We start from the raw sequence: 17,029 nt of genomic DNA on the forward strand, positions 1-17,029 counted from the left end.
TCATGATTTTATAAACTTCTACAGAGTCACCCATCAACCACTTACACTCCAGGGACAAAATGAATGAATGAAGGAATAATTTTATTGTCATGTGTACTTTACAGTGTGTTTGATAACCACTAGCCAAACACCGTTCCATCCTCCACTCTCCCAATCTCATTTGCCTTCCTAGCCCTATACGGCATGGCAAGACAGATATACTGTGAGTCTGGCAATTCTGGCTGAGGGGTCAAAGTGCTTAAAGGCAAGGCAGAGGTGCAGTGAGGATCCTATAAGCTCTGAATGAGTGACCACTAAGAGAGCAAGCGAGAGCTACCTGGAGATGCAGCCTGGTCAACCCTAAGCTGTCCATTTGTGTCTCTGAGCACACAATGTCCTTGCTGCAGTGTTGCAATGAGAGCTGCCAGTGCAGCCTGAGGTGCAGTACTGCTGTAAATGGATCGGCAACGTGCCATGATGCTGCACATATCGGATGTTTCTGTTCAGAGTCCATTATGGAGATCCTTCAGAACAAACAGCGAGCTGAATCTGCCAGGTCTCCATTTGATTACCACGTTGAGAATTCTGGATGTTCAGATTGATTGGAATATTTGGTAAGGTAGGATCTTGAATATTAGTGAGGTGAGAAGTAGTACTCAGAAGGCCTCAGGCCTCCAGCTAGGCCTCACCACATATCTCCCCCAATTCTATAGGTAATCTCAGCATGGCACTCAGATCCCTATCCTCACTCTGAATAACCACAGTCAGTTCAACAAGAGTCTGGCTTACTCATGTCCTTCAGTGAGCAAAGTGGAAGAGAAGGGAAAGTTAGAGGGTGAGTGAGGATAGGAATCACAGGTGTGTCAGAACTAGAGGTGAAGGAAGTGGTGATGTCTGTAGAGAAGATAGGTCCAAACCAGCATTAACACCAGAATTACATTCCACATTCCAGTGCCCACAGTACCTTACATATGAACAAGGAGAGAAATAGGCCATTCACCCCAATACTGCTGTATGAGAATACAACAGAACACAAGTATGGAGAACACAGTTGTAGGAGAACACAGATCAGGAGAATAGTTACAGGCGAATGCAGTGACAGGACAACACAGTTACAAGAGGATACTGTTACAGGAAAGTCTGTTCTTCTATTTAATACAACCATTGCTGATTTGATTGTAACCTTAAATCCACATTCCTGTCCACTCTTTCACCCATTAGATTAACAAGAAGCTATTCATCTCTGTCTTAAAAATAGTCAGTAGAACAATATTCTACTAGCTTGTCTGATTCCTTCCTATAATTTTGCTTTTGTTTCAGTCTCCCAGCACATTAATCTGGCCTTCTTTATTACAAGTCCTATGCCAGATTTTCCTTGTGCATAAGCATTGTGTTTTGTGCCTTGCATCTACCCAAAGGAGGCTATTTCAGCCCATTGTGCCTACCCTGCACTTTGAAGGGACTGAACAGAAGTCAGGTATGCGCAAGGACAGAGAATTCGAGGAATGCAGAATTCCCGAATGGGATAAGTAGTGAGGAGATTTCAGATATGGGAGGATAATGTTGTTGAATTTGAGATAAGCACAGAGATTGCTGGAATTACTGTTATAGGAAATTGCAGTTAGAGAAAAATGCAGAAGTAGGAGAATGCAGTTATAGGAGAATGAGTTATCAGAGGATGCTGTTTACAGGAAAATACTTTACATCAGAACACAATTATAGGGGAAGGCAGCTACTTTAGAAACCAATTATAGGGAAATATTAGAATGTAGGTGCGGGGAACATAGCAGTAGGAGAATGTATTTTCAGGAGCATGCAGTGTAGAAGAATTATAAAAAGAGAGAACATAGTTACATGAGAACGCACGTTCAGGATAATTCCATTATAGCTGTTAGAAGAGAATGCAGTTAGAGGACACTGTGTTTAATTAGACTGCAGTAAGAGATGAACACTGCTGTATAAGAATGCACAAATATGCAGCACACAATTATAGGAGACCACAGATCAGGAGAACATAGTTATTGGCAGATGCAGTGACAGGAGATCACATTTACAAGAGGGACAACAGTTACAGGAAAACAGAGTTCTGAGTGAATGCAGTTACAGGAAAATGCAGATATAGAAGAATACAGATACAGGATCAAGCTGTTATTGGACAGCATTCTTTTACCAGAGACCAGATCGTTGAGAGTTCTATTTTAGGAGAAAACACTGACAGGAGAATGTGGGTACAGGAGGACACATTTTGAAAACTGTGCAGTTTTATTATAATGCAATTGGAGAATAATGCTGTTATTAGAGTGAAAGGAGAACACTTATGGAAGAATGCAGCAGCAGAACACAGAAAGGGGACAGTGCAGTTTTATTAAACGGTATTTGTAGGAGGATGCATTTATGTGAGAACACAGTCATCAGAGAAATCAGAAAAAGAGAGCATAGATATAGAAAAACAGTTATGAGAAATTCGGTTACAGGAGAGTGGAGATACAGGAGAACAGAGCTCTGGAGGAATGCTGGAAAATAATAAAAGCAGTTTAAAATCAAGCATTTAGAGGGGAGCAGGGAGTAGTTATACAATAATGCAGTTATAGGAGAACATGGTTACAGGAAAATGCAGCTACAGAACATAAAGAGCAGGACTATGTTGTTAGATTGTAATTAGCTGAAAGCACTGTTGTAAGAGAACACAGTTATAGAGAACACAGTTATGGGGGAGAGCTATGGAACAAGAATTCAATTGTAGAAGAACACATTTATAGGGTAACACACTTATAGGAGAAAGTGGTTGTAAACAACACAGTTAAAGAAGCACACAGTTACAGGAGACCACAGTAATAGGAGAACATGGTAACAGGAAAATAATTATCAGTAGATGGGATAAGAGAAGAACATAGTAATTGGAGAATGCACTTACCAGTCGTCACAGTTAGAGGAGAAGATAGTTAAAGTGAATGTGGTCACAGGGGACCACAGGAGACTATAGTTGCAGAAGGTCACTGAGTTGGGAAAATCGTGTTACAAGAGAGTGCAGTTTCAGACAGTTATCAAGGAACACACTTATAGGAGAACACAGGACAGTGCAGTTTTGTCACAATGCAGTTATGGGAGAATGCAGATAAAACAGAATACAATTATAGGGAACAGAATTGAAGGAGAGTACAGTTACAAGAAAAGGCAGTAGTAGGAAAATGCAATTATTGGAATTACAGGAAAATGCAGCTATAGCAGAACACAGTTACAGGAAAGAGAGTTGGAGGCTAGTGCAATTACAGGAAAACCCTTTCAGGAGAACACTATATCAAAAGAATACAATAACAGGACAGTTCAGTTATAGGAGAACATAGTTACAAGTGAAAAATAAAGAACTACAGATGATGGAAAGTTGTGCTTTCTCTTCACAGATGCTGCCAGACCATTTGAGTTTCTTCAGCAATTTCTGTACTTGTTTCAGTTACACAGGCTTAGGAGATTTTAGAAAGATGATCAAAATTCCAGGACAGGTGTTAGAGATTGAGAGTCTTTTGAATGTTTGCAGAGAATCAGTTCCATGCAAGTCATTTCCAGGGCATGTTGGGCAGGATTGGGGGGAATGCACAGAGTGAGGGGTTGATGTACAGGACTCCAGACTCAGATGAAGGGGCACAGACTGGGAATTACATAATTAGACAGTAATTTTTAGGATCACATTTGGAGGATCATTGACCCCAAATCTCTCCTATGACCCACTTGCTATCATCAGGGTGAAGGCTACGGCAAAGTCATTATTTTAATAAATAGTTTAAAGGTGTTTTTTTGTGTTGTTAGCTGAACTAAGCGTGGTTGATGAATGAAAGAAGGTCGGCAACTGACAGAGAACATCGAGGTGTCCATGGATACAGCAAACAGCAGATTACATAGTAACCTGGAATTCGTCTGTTTCAAGTTAAATCTGTCTGGCCTCGTTGTCAGAATGCCAAGTACATGCACAGAGCGCTGAGAGGCAACAGTCTGTCCCATGGTGTCTGGGTGCAGCTGACTGCACACACATTCTGTCCACTGCACTCAGCAAAGTGCAAGAACAGGTCTGTTTCCATGCTATACGACTCCAAGATCACGGCTGAACAGATTATAACTTCGAATCTCACCTGTCTCTTTCCCACCTTTCACCCACTTGCTCAGTAAGAATTTATCCACCTAGTCTCTGAATAACATTCAAGCACTAGACTGCCACCACTCTTTTCAGGAAGAGAGTTCCAAAGATGCTCAACACTGAGAAAAAAGAAAATCACCTCATCTCTGTTTTACTGAGGCAACTCACGAGTTTTAAACAGTGGCTATTTGTTCTAGATTCTTCTATAAGAGGAAAGATCCTCTCCACATAGATCTGGTCAAGACCCCTCAGGATTTTATATGTTTCAGTTAAATCAAACCCCCAGTAGATACAAAGCCCAATCTTTCTTCATACGATAGTCCATTCATTCCAAGTCATAGCCTGGTAACTTTTTCTTATATATATCTTTCCTTAAATACTCCATAAATGGTTTCATAAATGCCTACTCTAAGTGAAGTGGAACCTTCCTACCTTTATATTCAAAACCCCTCACAATAAAATGTAATATTTTATGAGCTTCCCTAATTACTTGCTGTACTTGCATATTAAACCTCTGAGAATCAAAACTGTCATTCATCATTAACTGGTGTCTTTCTATGGCAATGCTTCTACACTTGTCAACTAATCAATATTCTCTTTTCAAACAGTACAAATGTTGGTGTTCCCCTGTAATTGATATTCTTGCAAATTGTCCTGATGAGTGGAAGACAAAAGTCGTGGATGAAATGGGTATCTTTTTTCAGTAACATTCAAGGTTTGCACTACCAAATGATGACCCAAGCTGTGGTGAGATTTGACCCAACACCCCAGAGAATGTCCCTAACCCCCTGAGTTAACAATTTAGCAACATTTCTACCAGCTTCCCATCAGGGATTGGTGTGTCAAATTGATACTTAACAATCTGAGTTCTCCAGTGCCTTAGAACCACTTTAAGCTAGATGTTACAGATGGTGACATAAAGAGACAAGCCAATTTGATTTTATTCATTGCCCCCGGAACGCCTCTGAGTAACATACACACAAAACCAGAACCATCCTAAGATTTATGTTACGTTCTTTGTGACACATGAACAAACTATTTTTTGAGATGGGTGTCTCCACTGCCAAAGGCACTGGCCCCACCTTGTTCCTATTCATGCTGTAAGGCAGTGTAGGGCTCTTCCAGCTCCACAGGAAAGGCACGATCCTACTAGAGGTTGCTCTATTTGCCCAAAGGTGAGTGATCTGTGAGATACAGTGCTCTCTACCACATCACCAGCGGTCTGTCGGTCTGGTGAACTCACCGATATAAAACCTCACATGCTGCTCCAAAGAAATGTGACCCTAAAGCATTGACGCTTAGATCTTAATTGGCAAATCCCACCCCAGGAATTCAAAATACATCTCATGGACACTTCCACCGGTCGAGAAAAGTCAGAGAGGTTTTAACTTTCATTTTCCTCCATTTTGCTTTCAATGTTATGACGTGAAAAAATATTAGCCATGTGGCAGGAGGTCATGTGATAAAATCTCCAGGAACATGTCCACCCAAAATTGGCAACCTTAATTTTATTCAATGCTACACAAGTCCAGCACTGATGGATCTCAGTAACAATTCCAAACCTCCATACACCCCCATTAGTAGAATGCACTTCACTTTGAAGGTAAGGTACAGCAACACTGCAGAGGGTCAATGTGGAGAATAATCAGAGTCAGGCTAACTTGGCCTCCTCTTGTGACTTTACCAAAGAAAGGTTGTGTATCCTGCCAATCTGTATACCCGGCACTCCAGCCTCATCCCACTCCTTGGCTATTCTTTTGCAGGTGGCACTGGGGAAGGGGCATGGTCCTCTTTCAAAAGGGTTGAGGCCAATTCATTTAGAGACCAACTGAGGCCTGTTAAGATTGTTCAGTCAACCTCCAGGATCCCACGGTGATGGGCACCCAGCAGCCCGTCGAGGTCCCCTCTGCCAGGGTGCAGATGCCATCCCACGGCTGGAGGCTGTGTGGTTAGCACAGCTGCCTCACAGTGCTAGGGACTTGGGTTCGATTCCAGCCTCGGAAGACTGTCTGTGTGGAGTTTGCACATCCTCCCTGTGTCTGTGTGGGTTTCCAATCCAAAGATGTGTAGGTAAGGTGAATTGGCCATGCTACATTGCCCATAGTGTTCAGGGATGCACTAGTCAGGGGTAAATGTAAAGTAATAGGGTAGGGAAATGGGTCTGGGTGGGTTACTCTTCAAAGGGTCGGTGTGGACTTGTTGGGCTAAAGGGCCTGTTTCCAGACTGTAGGGATTTGATGTTAGTGAGTAGGGAACTGAGCAACTCAACTTGAGAAGGGTTCCAACTCAGAGGGGAAGTGAGGCGGCATTTTAATCTTCCCCACACCATGAATGGTGGGAACGGAGGTTAAATTTGAGAGCTTAGCTCATGACAAACTTCTTTGTGACTGGCCGTTGCAGATGGCAGGGTTATAAAACTACGTGCTGCAAGCTCTCAACAGGATCTGAGTAAAGCACAAAAACACAACAACTGAGGTCACAGTGATATCACAACTCACCTCAGAGGCCCATCTACATATTCATTAAACTCTTTCTCATCACATTCCATCATAAAGTTTTAAACCACCCCTTCCTCCGTCAAGTCAATCCGCATTATCTTCTGCCACAGTGCAGTTCCTGAGAGCGTCTCCCCTTGTTGTGTGAAGTCTATACACTGAGTCACCACTCAGACTGTCAGCTTACCTTACAAAGGGCATGTTATGAACAGAGCAACATCTCACCGAGGTGTCAGGAGAACAGGAACGATTGTACACCCTGCAGGACAAAGACCAGACATTGACTCAAACAACGAGTTTCAAATCAACCACTCTCAGTTCACCGTGACAAGCATTCAAACTAGTCAAAAAATAAAACGAATTACTGAGGATGTTGTTCAATTGAAATAAAAAAACTGGAAATGGTGGAGAAACTCAGCATCTACACTGTCCTGCCTTGTCCTTCTCCACAGGCATTACGACCCCCTTTGTCTTCTGTCTGCTGACATTATTGATCCATAATCCCTCTCACCCTCAAACCTTCTCGTCCCCTCACTTGCTTCTCCCAAACAGCTTAAACACACACCATCTCCAATTCTTTTTAGTTTTGAGCAAGAGTCATTGAACTTGAGGTGTTAACTCGGTTTCTCTCTCCACAGGTGCTGCCACACTTGCTGAGTTTCTCCAGCATTCTCTGTTTTAATTCCAGTTTTTAAGCCATTCAGAGCTAACCAGAATTGCAGCACGTTTAGTTCTGAAATCAGTTTAAAGAACAATATATTCACCTTCAATCTAATCTTACATTCAAGGAACATTAGGAGCAGGAGGAGGCCATTCAGTTCATTAAACCTCTTCTACCATTCATTCAGATCATGCTGGCCTACATTCCATCTCATTCATCAATTGATCAATATCCTTTGATTCCCTTCCCCAGCAAACCCATATCTATCTGAACATTACAAACTATCAATGTTTCCAGTGTCTTTGGCAGATAGAGCATAGAGTCATAGAGATGTACAGCACGGAAACAGACCCTTCGGTCCAACCCGTCCATGCCGACTAGATACCCAACCCAATCTAGTCCCACCTGCCAGCACCCGGCCCATATCCCTCCAAACCCTTCCTATTCATATACCCATCCAGATGCCTCTTAAATGTTGCAATTGTACCAGCCTCCACCACTTCCTCTGGCAGCTCATTCCATACACGTACCACCCTCTGCGTGAAAAAGTTGCCTCTTTTATAATCTTTCCCGTCTCACCCTAAATCTATGCCCTCTAGTTCTGGATTCCCCCACCCCAGGGAAAAGACTTTGTCCATTTATCCTATCCATGCCCCTCATGATTTTATAAACCTCTATAAGGTCACCCCTCAGCCTCTGACACTTCAGGGAAAACATCCCTAGCCTTTTCAACCTCTCCCAATAACTCAAACCCTCCAACCTTGGCAACATCCTTGTAAATCTTTTCTGAACCCTTTCAGATTTCAATGATCCTTTGAGCGAAACGCATTCTTCCGGAACCATCTATCTCTACCTTTAAGTTCGTGCCCCCTCTGTGCAGGAATCCCGATCAGAGAAAATGGTTTTTCCAATCTAAATTTAAATCACTCTTCAAATTTCTATACTCAGGAATGCAAGCCAAATTTCTACAGCCGGCCCATGAACTTAAATCTGCCTTGTGTCCCTTTCTCAAATCCAATACATCCTTCTTAAGGGTGGAACCTCAAAATAGAAAACAGCACTCAAGAGGGGTCTGTACCGCATAGCATTTTGAAAAGTTCATTTTGTTCACTTGAAGTTACCGTAGGTATTTGTACCAACAGAAGGAGTCTGCATAAGCTGGTTAATAAAAGTAAGCCATGTTCACTCGAGTGATTTCAATTCTAGATCACCCTGGCTGTTTTTGTCCCAATGGTTGGGACCAAGGCTACGTGAAAGCATCACGTCTGCCCCTTTCCAACACTTCCCCTCCCACTCAAGATCTTGACGTGGAGCAATCGAGCAGCTAACTGTGTGTGTTATGATCAGTAACTGGAGTTCTCAGGATTCAGTGAACACTGTGGTACCTGAGGTCTGCATTACTCTACAGGCAGTTGTAGCATCTGTACACTAGCTGGTCGTTGATTTAAATTACTCTGCCCTCATTATAACATTTAAAAAATGACAACCTACCAGTTGTACAATGGGCACACATGGCCATTTCTCAGGGCTAGACCATACCTGTCAAGAGAAACAGAAATTATTCAATGCACACGCAGTAACAACCAATCTGCCCACACACCTCAGATAATTTTACACAGACTCCAGCGCCAGTTCATTTTTTCATTCCACCTCTCCCTTATTAGAACTGTTTTGGAAACTGAGTTGCATGATTTGGGTCGTACTGACAGTCAGCTGAAAATGTACAGATTGTTCTGTTGCAGTTTGAATCCAGTTTCACTGAGATAACGCAGGTCCACCCTCATTGTTCACTCCGTAAGATGTGGAGCAGAATAGGCCATTTAGCCCATCGAGGTGCTCTGCTATTCAATGAGATAATGACTGGTAGGCAGGGTCGAGGGGGATATGGGCCAAGTGCTGGCAAATGGAACTAGATTAATTTAGGATATCTAGTTGGCATGGATGAGTTGGACCGAAGGGTCTGTTTCCACGCTGTTTATCACTTTCCTCTTTTATTCCCTAAGCCTTGATTCCCTGACTTATTAAAAATGTATCTCTCTCAGCCTTGAATATAATAAGTGAATCAGTCTTGACAGCTCTCTGTGGTAAAGAATTCCACCCTCCAACACCTCCACCCATTGAAAAGTAAGGTGAGAATTACTCCTGCCGAGCAGATACCTTTCCTTGTCAGTCATTCTGATCTCCAGCCCATATCTGAATAAACTCACTTCAGCTCAGCATTGCTGCCTTATAAGGGTCACCTCTGGGTCTTAGGACTATTTCTGGGTCACAATATCGAATATGGTCTTTATTTTCTCCTTCTCCTTGCTTCCTCTCCCTCCTTGCGATAGGATTTACCCTGTGGGTTTCTTCAGCCTCAGATGGAGGTCTGAACTGAGTGGAAAGGAGTCACTCATTGTGATTTTCCTGGAATTAGTCAACTCACAGTTAGGCCTCCCAAAGCCCTGAGGCCATTCAGAGTTCTTGCAGATTGAGTAGGGTACAGCTGAGGGTAGGCAAGAGAGAGGGCACTTTCTTCACTGGGTAACCATGCCATACCAAGGCGGGCAGGAAGCGGGCTTTTATACCTGCCTGGGGCATCATCTCACACCCACTTCCAGCCTGTCCCAGCCATTTGCCAAATGGCCACCTCCTGATACCCAAATTGAAATTTGTGCTAATGTGACTGCAAAACTACAGCAACGTTGTTGCCTCTGAACCAACCTCTGAAACGGCCCAGCAAACCACTCAGTTCAAGGGTATTGAGGTGAGGGCAACATACACTGGCTTCACCTGCAAAACCACATCCCATTAGAGAAACAAGGAGAACAAAATTAGATAAATTACTCCAGGGACAATTTTAACTTTATTCAATATTTGTAAATCTACAGTTTAATTGGTACTAAAGTTACTGAGAGATTGTAAGATCGGGGGAATTGTTACTCTGGTTTCCAAAGTTGAAGTTAGGCCATATATCAGTGTTTGCTCTGCACTTTAACTAAATTAATATGTTTGGCAGGACACCAACTCTCAAAATATATGAGACGCATTCTGTCATGAGATCAGCTGAAAGCACAGAGGGGTACTGAGTATACGGACACGATCTCCTTGCAAAAGCTCACACATTGAGTGCTTTAACATAGAAAACAACCCAGAATCTTTCAGAGAGAATGGGGAATAATGTGCTACAACCTGAACAATAACAGATTGGAGAAGGAGGAGCTAAAAGATGGTTATACAGAGAATTTCAGAGAATGGAAACTTACTGTGAAGCAGCCAAAGATATTGGTAAATGAAGGGGAATGAGTTGACCTGGGAGTGGTGTAGGGCAAAGGGAGGAGACAGGGAAGCTCAGTGTGATACTGCCGGCCCTCATCATGGGTTCAGCTTAACCACATGAAGCTCCACTCAGTATGCTTCTGTGTGTGTCACTGATTTTGATTTTGATTTATTGTTGTCACATGTACCTAAGTACTGTGAAAAGTTTTGTTTTGCGTGCACTACAGGCTTATCATAACATACAAGGACATGCAGATCATAGACTGTTTTGACAGAGTGAGGTATATAAGATTACATATGCACAGGAGGTATACAAAAGCAGGATCAACATGAGATTTGAAGGTGGAGAGGTCCATTCATCAGCCTAATAACAGTGGGGAAGAAGCTGTTCTTGAACCTGTTGGTACGTGTGTTTAAGCTTCTGTATCTCCTGTCTGACAGAAGGGATTGGAAGAGATTATAACTTGGTGGGAGGGGTCTTTGATGATGTTGACTGCCTCTCCGGGGCAATGAGAAGTGTAGATGGAGTCAATGGAAGGTTGGCTTGGGTGATGGTCTGGGCTATGTTCACAACTTTCTGTAGTTTCTTACAGTCCTGGGCAGAGCAGATACCATACCAAGCCTTGATGCCCCCAAATAGAACACTTTCTGTAAAGTTTGGTGAGGGTCCTTGTGAACATGCCGAATTTTCTAAGCCTCCTGAGGAAGCAGAGGTGTTGTTGTGCCTTCTTGACTGCTGCATCTATGTGGGAGGACCAAGGTCATCATCACTCCTAGGAACATGACGCTCTCGACCCTCTCCACCTCAGCTCCAGTGAAGTAGTTGATGAATAGTTCATAGAGTCATGGAGTCATAGAGATGTACAGCATGGAAACAGACCCTTCGGTCTAACCCATCCATGCCGACCAGATATCCCAACCCAATCTAGTCCCAACTGCCAGCACCCAGCCCATATCCCTCCAAACCCTTCCTATTCATATACTCATCCAAATGCCTTTTAAATGTTGCAATTGTACCAGCCTCCACCACATCCTCTGGCAGCTCATTCCTTACACGTACGACCCTCTGTGTGAAAACCCTTAGGTCTCTTTTATATCTATCCCCTCTCACCCTAAATCTATGCCCTCTAGTTCTGGACTCCCTGATCCCAGGGAAAAGACTTTGTCTATTTATCCTATCCATGCCTCTCATAATTTTGTAAACTTCAATAAGGTCACCCCTCAGCCTCCGATGCTCCAGGGAAAACAGTCCCAGCCTGTTCAGCCTCTCCTGTAGCTCAGATCCTCCAACCCTGGCAACATCCTTGTTAATCGTTTCTGAACCCTTTCAAGTTTCACAACATCCTTCTGATAGGAAGGAGACCAGAATTGCACGCAATATTCCAACAGTGGCCTAACCAATGTCCTGTACAGCTGCAACATGACCTCACAACTCCTGTACTCAATACTCTGACCAATAAAGGAAAGCATACCAAATGCCATCGTCACTATCCTATCTATCTACGACTCCATTTTTAAGGAGCTATGAACCTGCACTCCAAGGTCTCTTTTTCAGCAACACTCTCAAGGTCCTTACCATTAAGTGTATAAGTCCTGCTAAGATTTGCTTTCCCAAAATGCAGTACCTCTCATTTACCGGAATTAAATTCCATCTGCAATTTTCCAGCCCATTGGCCCATCTGGTCCAGATCCTGTTGTAATCTGAGGTAACCCTCTTTGCTAACCACTACACCTCCAATTTTGGTGTCATCTGCAACTTACTAACTGTACCTCTTATGCTTGCATCCAAATCATTTATGTAAATGACAAAAAGTAGAGGATCCAGCACCAATCCTTGCGGCATTCCACTGGTCACAGGCCTCCAGTCTGAAAAACAACCCTCCACGACTACCCTCTGTCTTCTACCTTTGAGCCAGTTCTGTATCCAAATGGCTAGTTCTCTCTTTATTCTGTGAAATCTAACCTTGCTAATCAGTCTCCAATGGGGAACCTTGTCGAACGCCTTACTGAAGTCCATATTGATCACATCTACCATTCTGCCCTCATCAATCCTCTTTGTTACTTTCTCAAAAAACTCAATTAAGTTTGTGAGGCATGATTTCCCACGCACAAAACCATGTTGACTATCCCTAATCAGTCCTTGCCTTTCCAAACACATGTACATTCTGTCCCTCAGGATTCCCTCCAACAACTTGCCCACCACCAAGGTCAGGCTCACTGGTCTATAGTTCCCTGGCTTGTCCTTTACCACCCTTCTTAAACAGTGGCACCACGTTTGCCAACCTCCAGTCTTCCAGCACCTCACCTGTGACTATTGATGATACAAATATCTCAGCAAGAGGCCCAGAAATCACTTCTCTAACTTCCCACAGAGTTCGCGGGTACACCTTTACCTATTTCAAGACATCCAGGACTTCCTCCTCAGTAACATGGACATTTTGCAAGATGTCACCATCTATTTCCCTACAGTCTATATCTTCCATATCCTTTTCCACAATAAATACTGATGTAAAATACTCATTTAGTATCTCCCCCATCTCCAATGGCTCCACAAAAAAGCCGCCTTGCTGATCTTTGAGGGGCCCTATTCTCTCCCTAGTTACCCTTTTGCCCTTGATGTATTTGTAAAAACTCTTTGGATTCTCCTTAATTTTATTTGCCAAAGCTGTCTCATGTCTCCTTTTTGCCCTCCTGATTTCCCTCTCAAGTATACTCCTACTTCCTTTATACTCTTCTAAGGATTCACTTGATCTATTCTGTCTATACCTTACATATGCTTCCTTCTTTTTCTTAACCAAACCCTCAATTTCTTTAGTCATCCAACATTCCCTATACCTACCAGCCTTCCCTTTCACCCTGACAGGAATATACTTTCTCTGGATTCTTATTATCTCATTTCTGAAGGGTTCCCATTTTCTAGCCATCCATTTACCTTTGAACATCTGTCCCCAATCAGCTTTCGAGAGTTCTTGCCTAATACCGTCAAAATTGGCCTTCGTCCAATTTAGAACTTCAACTTTTAGATCTGGTCTATCCTTTTCCATCATTATTTTAAATCGAATAGAGTTATGGTCGCTGACCCCAAAGTGCTCCTCCACTGACACCTCAGTCACCTGCCCTGCCTTATTTCCCAAGAGTAGGTCAAGTATTGCACCTTCTCTAGTAGATGCATCCACGTACTGAATCAGAAAATTGTCTTGTACACACTTAACAAATTCCTCTCCATCTAAACCCTTAACACTATGGCAGTCCCAGTCTATGTTTGGAAAGTTAAAATCCCCTACCATAACCACCCTATTATTCTTACAGATAGCTGAGATCGCCTTATAAGTTTGTTTCTCAATTTCCCTCAGACTATTAGTGGGTCTATAATACAATCCCAATAAGGTTATCATCCCTTTCATATTTCTCAGTTCCACCTGGATGTATTTCCGGGAATATCCTCCCTCAGCACAGCTGTAATGCTATCCCTTATCAAAAATGCCACTCCCCTCCTCTCTTGCCTCCCTTTCTATCCTTCCTGCAGCATTTGTATCCTGAACATTAAGCTGCCAGTCCTGCCCATCCCTGAGCCATGTTTCTGTAATTGCTATGATATCCCAGTCCCATGTTCCTAACCATGCCCTGAGTTCATCTGCCTTCCCTGTTAGGCCCCTTGCATTGAAATAAATGCAATTTAATTTATTAGTCCTACCTTGTCCCTGCCTGCCCTGACGGTTTGACTCACTTCTGTTCTCAACTGTTTCAGTCTCAGATTGATCTCTTTCCTCACTATCTCCCTGCTTCCCCCCACCCACCAAACGAGTTTAAATCCTCCTGAGCAGCTCTAGCAAATTTCTCTGCCAGTATATTAGTCCCTTTCCAATTTAGGTGCAATCCGTCTTCTTTAGTTTTGCTGACATTGAGGGAGGGATTGTTATCTTTGCACCATTACACCAAGCACTCTATATGTAATGCATTAACTGTACCCAATTACTGCTGCTGAGGTACAGGTAAAAGTACGGGCAGCTGAACAGGAATGCAGAGACCCTCAGGAGGAACTCTTTCAGCTTCTTGAGTCTGTTTGCAGCGTTCAGTTAGGTCAGGACAAAGTTGGTGTAGAGGTAACATGGTGACAGTCATCTGAGCCCTCTCTCAGTTTATTCTCCTGTGGGATGTGGGTGTTGGAAATAAAGTTAACAATTTTGCCCCAATGCATCTGACCTGAGTTGCTTGCTCATACATTTCAGAGAGCAGTTAAGAGTCAGCCATCTTGTTGCCTGTATGGATTAAATTGTAGACTGGACGGGAGAAGGATGACACGTTTCCCTCTTCAAAGGGCATTAGTGAGCCAGATGGGTTTTCATGTCAGCCAGTGAGAGTTGTCATGGTCACCAGTAACAATACTAACATCCAGATTAGGAACTGAATTTAAACTCTATCAGCTGCCAGGGTGGGTCTTGAACCTGTGATCCCAGGAGTATTTGTTTACTAGATCAGTGACCACCACTGTCATTCTTAGTAATTACTTCACAAGGAGAGTATGAGATTCAAGCTTTAGGGCCAAGAATGAAGATTTGTGAGAATGATCTTATAGACGGTTAACAAAATACAGAAGCTAAACTTGAAAAATGCTTCCTAATAAATTCTCCCGGATGGGCAAGGAGGCTGTAAAACAACCTAGTAAAAGACAAATTTTGCACTGAGTTCTTCTTTACAATGTCAATTCTGATCTCCCATCCTCTATAACCTTGATCTTTCCTCAAAACCCTGCTGTCCCTTTCCAAGCTCACACAATCACAGCAGTGTTACAGAGAGAGGTGAATAGGTTCTGATGTTAGCTTTGGTTTACAGTCGTATTTTGTTCCTCTGAGTCAGAGGATTGTAGATCCCGGCCCAGCCCAGTTCCAGGACTTAAGTCCCTATGGGCTCAGCTGTGAGTCTGCAGATACATTGAGGGAATGCTGCATGTTCGGAGGTGTGGTTTTCAGATGTTTGTTAAATTCAGGTTCTGCCTGTTCTCTCAGTGGGATACAATGATTTCTTGCACAGAATTTAAAGATGATCAGGAGTCATCATAGAGTCCTGCCCAATATCTTTCACTTAATCAAATTCGCAAAAGGTAGTTTATTCATTATTCATTCCATCATGGTCAGTAGGATTTTGCACCATGCAAATTTTCTGTCTTTTTGCCACTACACTGACTACACTTCAAAGATATTTACTTTAGTGTAGAGTGTGTTGAATCATGAAAGGTACTGTATCAATGTAGATTCTAACATCACACCCTCGCCATCACCATGACAACAGATGTCCACTTTCCATAACCCTGTCTTGTTTCCATCCCTACCTCAGATCAGCTGCTGTGAAAACTCTCATCCATTCTCTGATTCAATGTCAATTCTGATCTCCCATCCTCTATAACCTTGATCTTTCCTCAAAACCCTGCTGTCCCTTTCCAAGCTCACACAATCACAGCAGTGTTACAGAGCAGAAGGAAGCCATTGACCCATCATGTCAGCACGAGCTCGACAAATGACCTTCTCCCACCTTTTCCCCATAGCTCTGCACATGGTTCCTATTTAAATAACCATCCAATGCCCTTTCGAATGCTTCAATTGAACCTGCCTCCACCATACTTTCAGGCAGTGAATTATGGACTCAAACCATTCACTATTTGAAAAGGTCTTTTTCTCACCTTGTACTTGCTTTTTGTTTGAAAATTAACTTCAAGTCTGCGCCTTCACATTCTTGATCTCATTATGTACAGGAACAGTCTCTCCCATTGACTCCAACTGATCCTCTTACAATTTTGAAAATTGCAAACAGATTTCCTCTTAGCCTGCTTCTCCAATCATCCTTATAACTGGAGTTTCTCATCCCTGGAACCATTCTTGTAAATCTCGTCGGCACTGTCTCTCCAATGCATTCACATCCTTCCTGTAAAGTGGCATGTGGAACTGTGCACAATGCTTCAGCTGAGCTCTAATATGAGTCATTTACAAGTTCAGTATAACCTGTCTGCTCTTGTGCTCTGTGCCCCTGTTAATAAAGTTCAGGATATTAAGTGCTTTATCAACTGCTCTCTCCGTCAGTTCTTCAATGATCTGTGCACATATACACAGATGCTTTTGATCCTATAACCCCTTTACATGTATATTGCCTATTTTGCATTGACCATCCATGTTCTTCCTACCAAAAAGCATCATCTCAAAATTCTCTGCACTGGACCCCATCTGCCATCTATCCATTCACACCACTAGCCTGTCTATGTCTTACACTGTCCTCCTCACTGATCACAATGATTCCAAGTTTTCTAACTTTGTAAAACTTTATAAAGATTTCCTACGCACCAAGATCTTGATTGTTAATATACAGCACAACACCATAATCCATCCTGCCTCCTCTGTTCGCACTGACCCACACTAGGCCCTGAAAGCTAAGATCTAGAGACATTAATGAGGTAAGCACGTTGCTGAGTTTTACCATTTTCTCAAAGCTGGGGCACATTCAAACCAAGGAGTTTGA

The 17,029-nt window shown here is 42.8% G+C and overlaps 1 protein-coding gene across 3 annotated transcripts in view; it reads right to left on the reverse strand.

Moving 5' to 3' along the window:
• Positions 1 to 17,029, reverse strand: part of LOC122541785 (transmembrane protein 150A) — a 57,420-nt gene that overhangs the window by 19,808 nt on the left and 20,583 nt on the right. Inside the window, exons 2-3 of one of the 3 annotated variants that reach the window (XM_043678758.2) lie at positions 8,756 to 8,803; positions 6,829 to 6,862 (exon numbers count right to left, since the gene is read on the reverse strand). The exons of 1 other annotated variant lie outside the window; for it this stretch is intronic. In XM_043678758.2, coding sequence (XP_043534693.1) covers positions 6,829 to 6,862; positions 8,756 to 8,783 — 62 coding nt within the window. In that variant the 5' untranslated portion in view covers positions 8,784 to 8,803. Of the gene's footprint in view, positions 1 to 6,790; positions 6,863 to 8,755; positions 8,804 to 17,029 lie in introns of all 3 variants that reach the window. One more of the 3 variants, XM_043678757.2, reaches the window with a different exon arrangement.

Source organism: Chiloscyllium plagiosum, unplaced genomic scaffold (genome assembly GCF_037043375.1).
Source record: "Chiloscyllium plagiosum isolate Xiang-an unplaced genomic scaffold, Cpla_swu_hap1 HiC_scaffold_43, whole genome shotgun sequence".
Taxonomy (NCBI): domain Eukaryota; kingdom Metazoa; phylum Chordata; class Chondrichthyes; order Orectolobiformes; family Hemiscylliidae; genus Chiloscyllium; species Chiloscyllium plagiosum.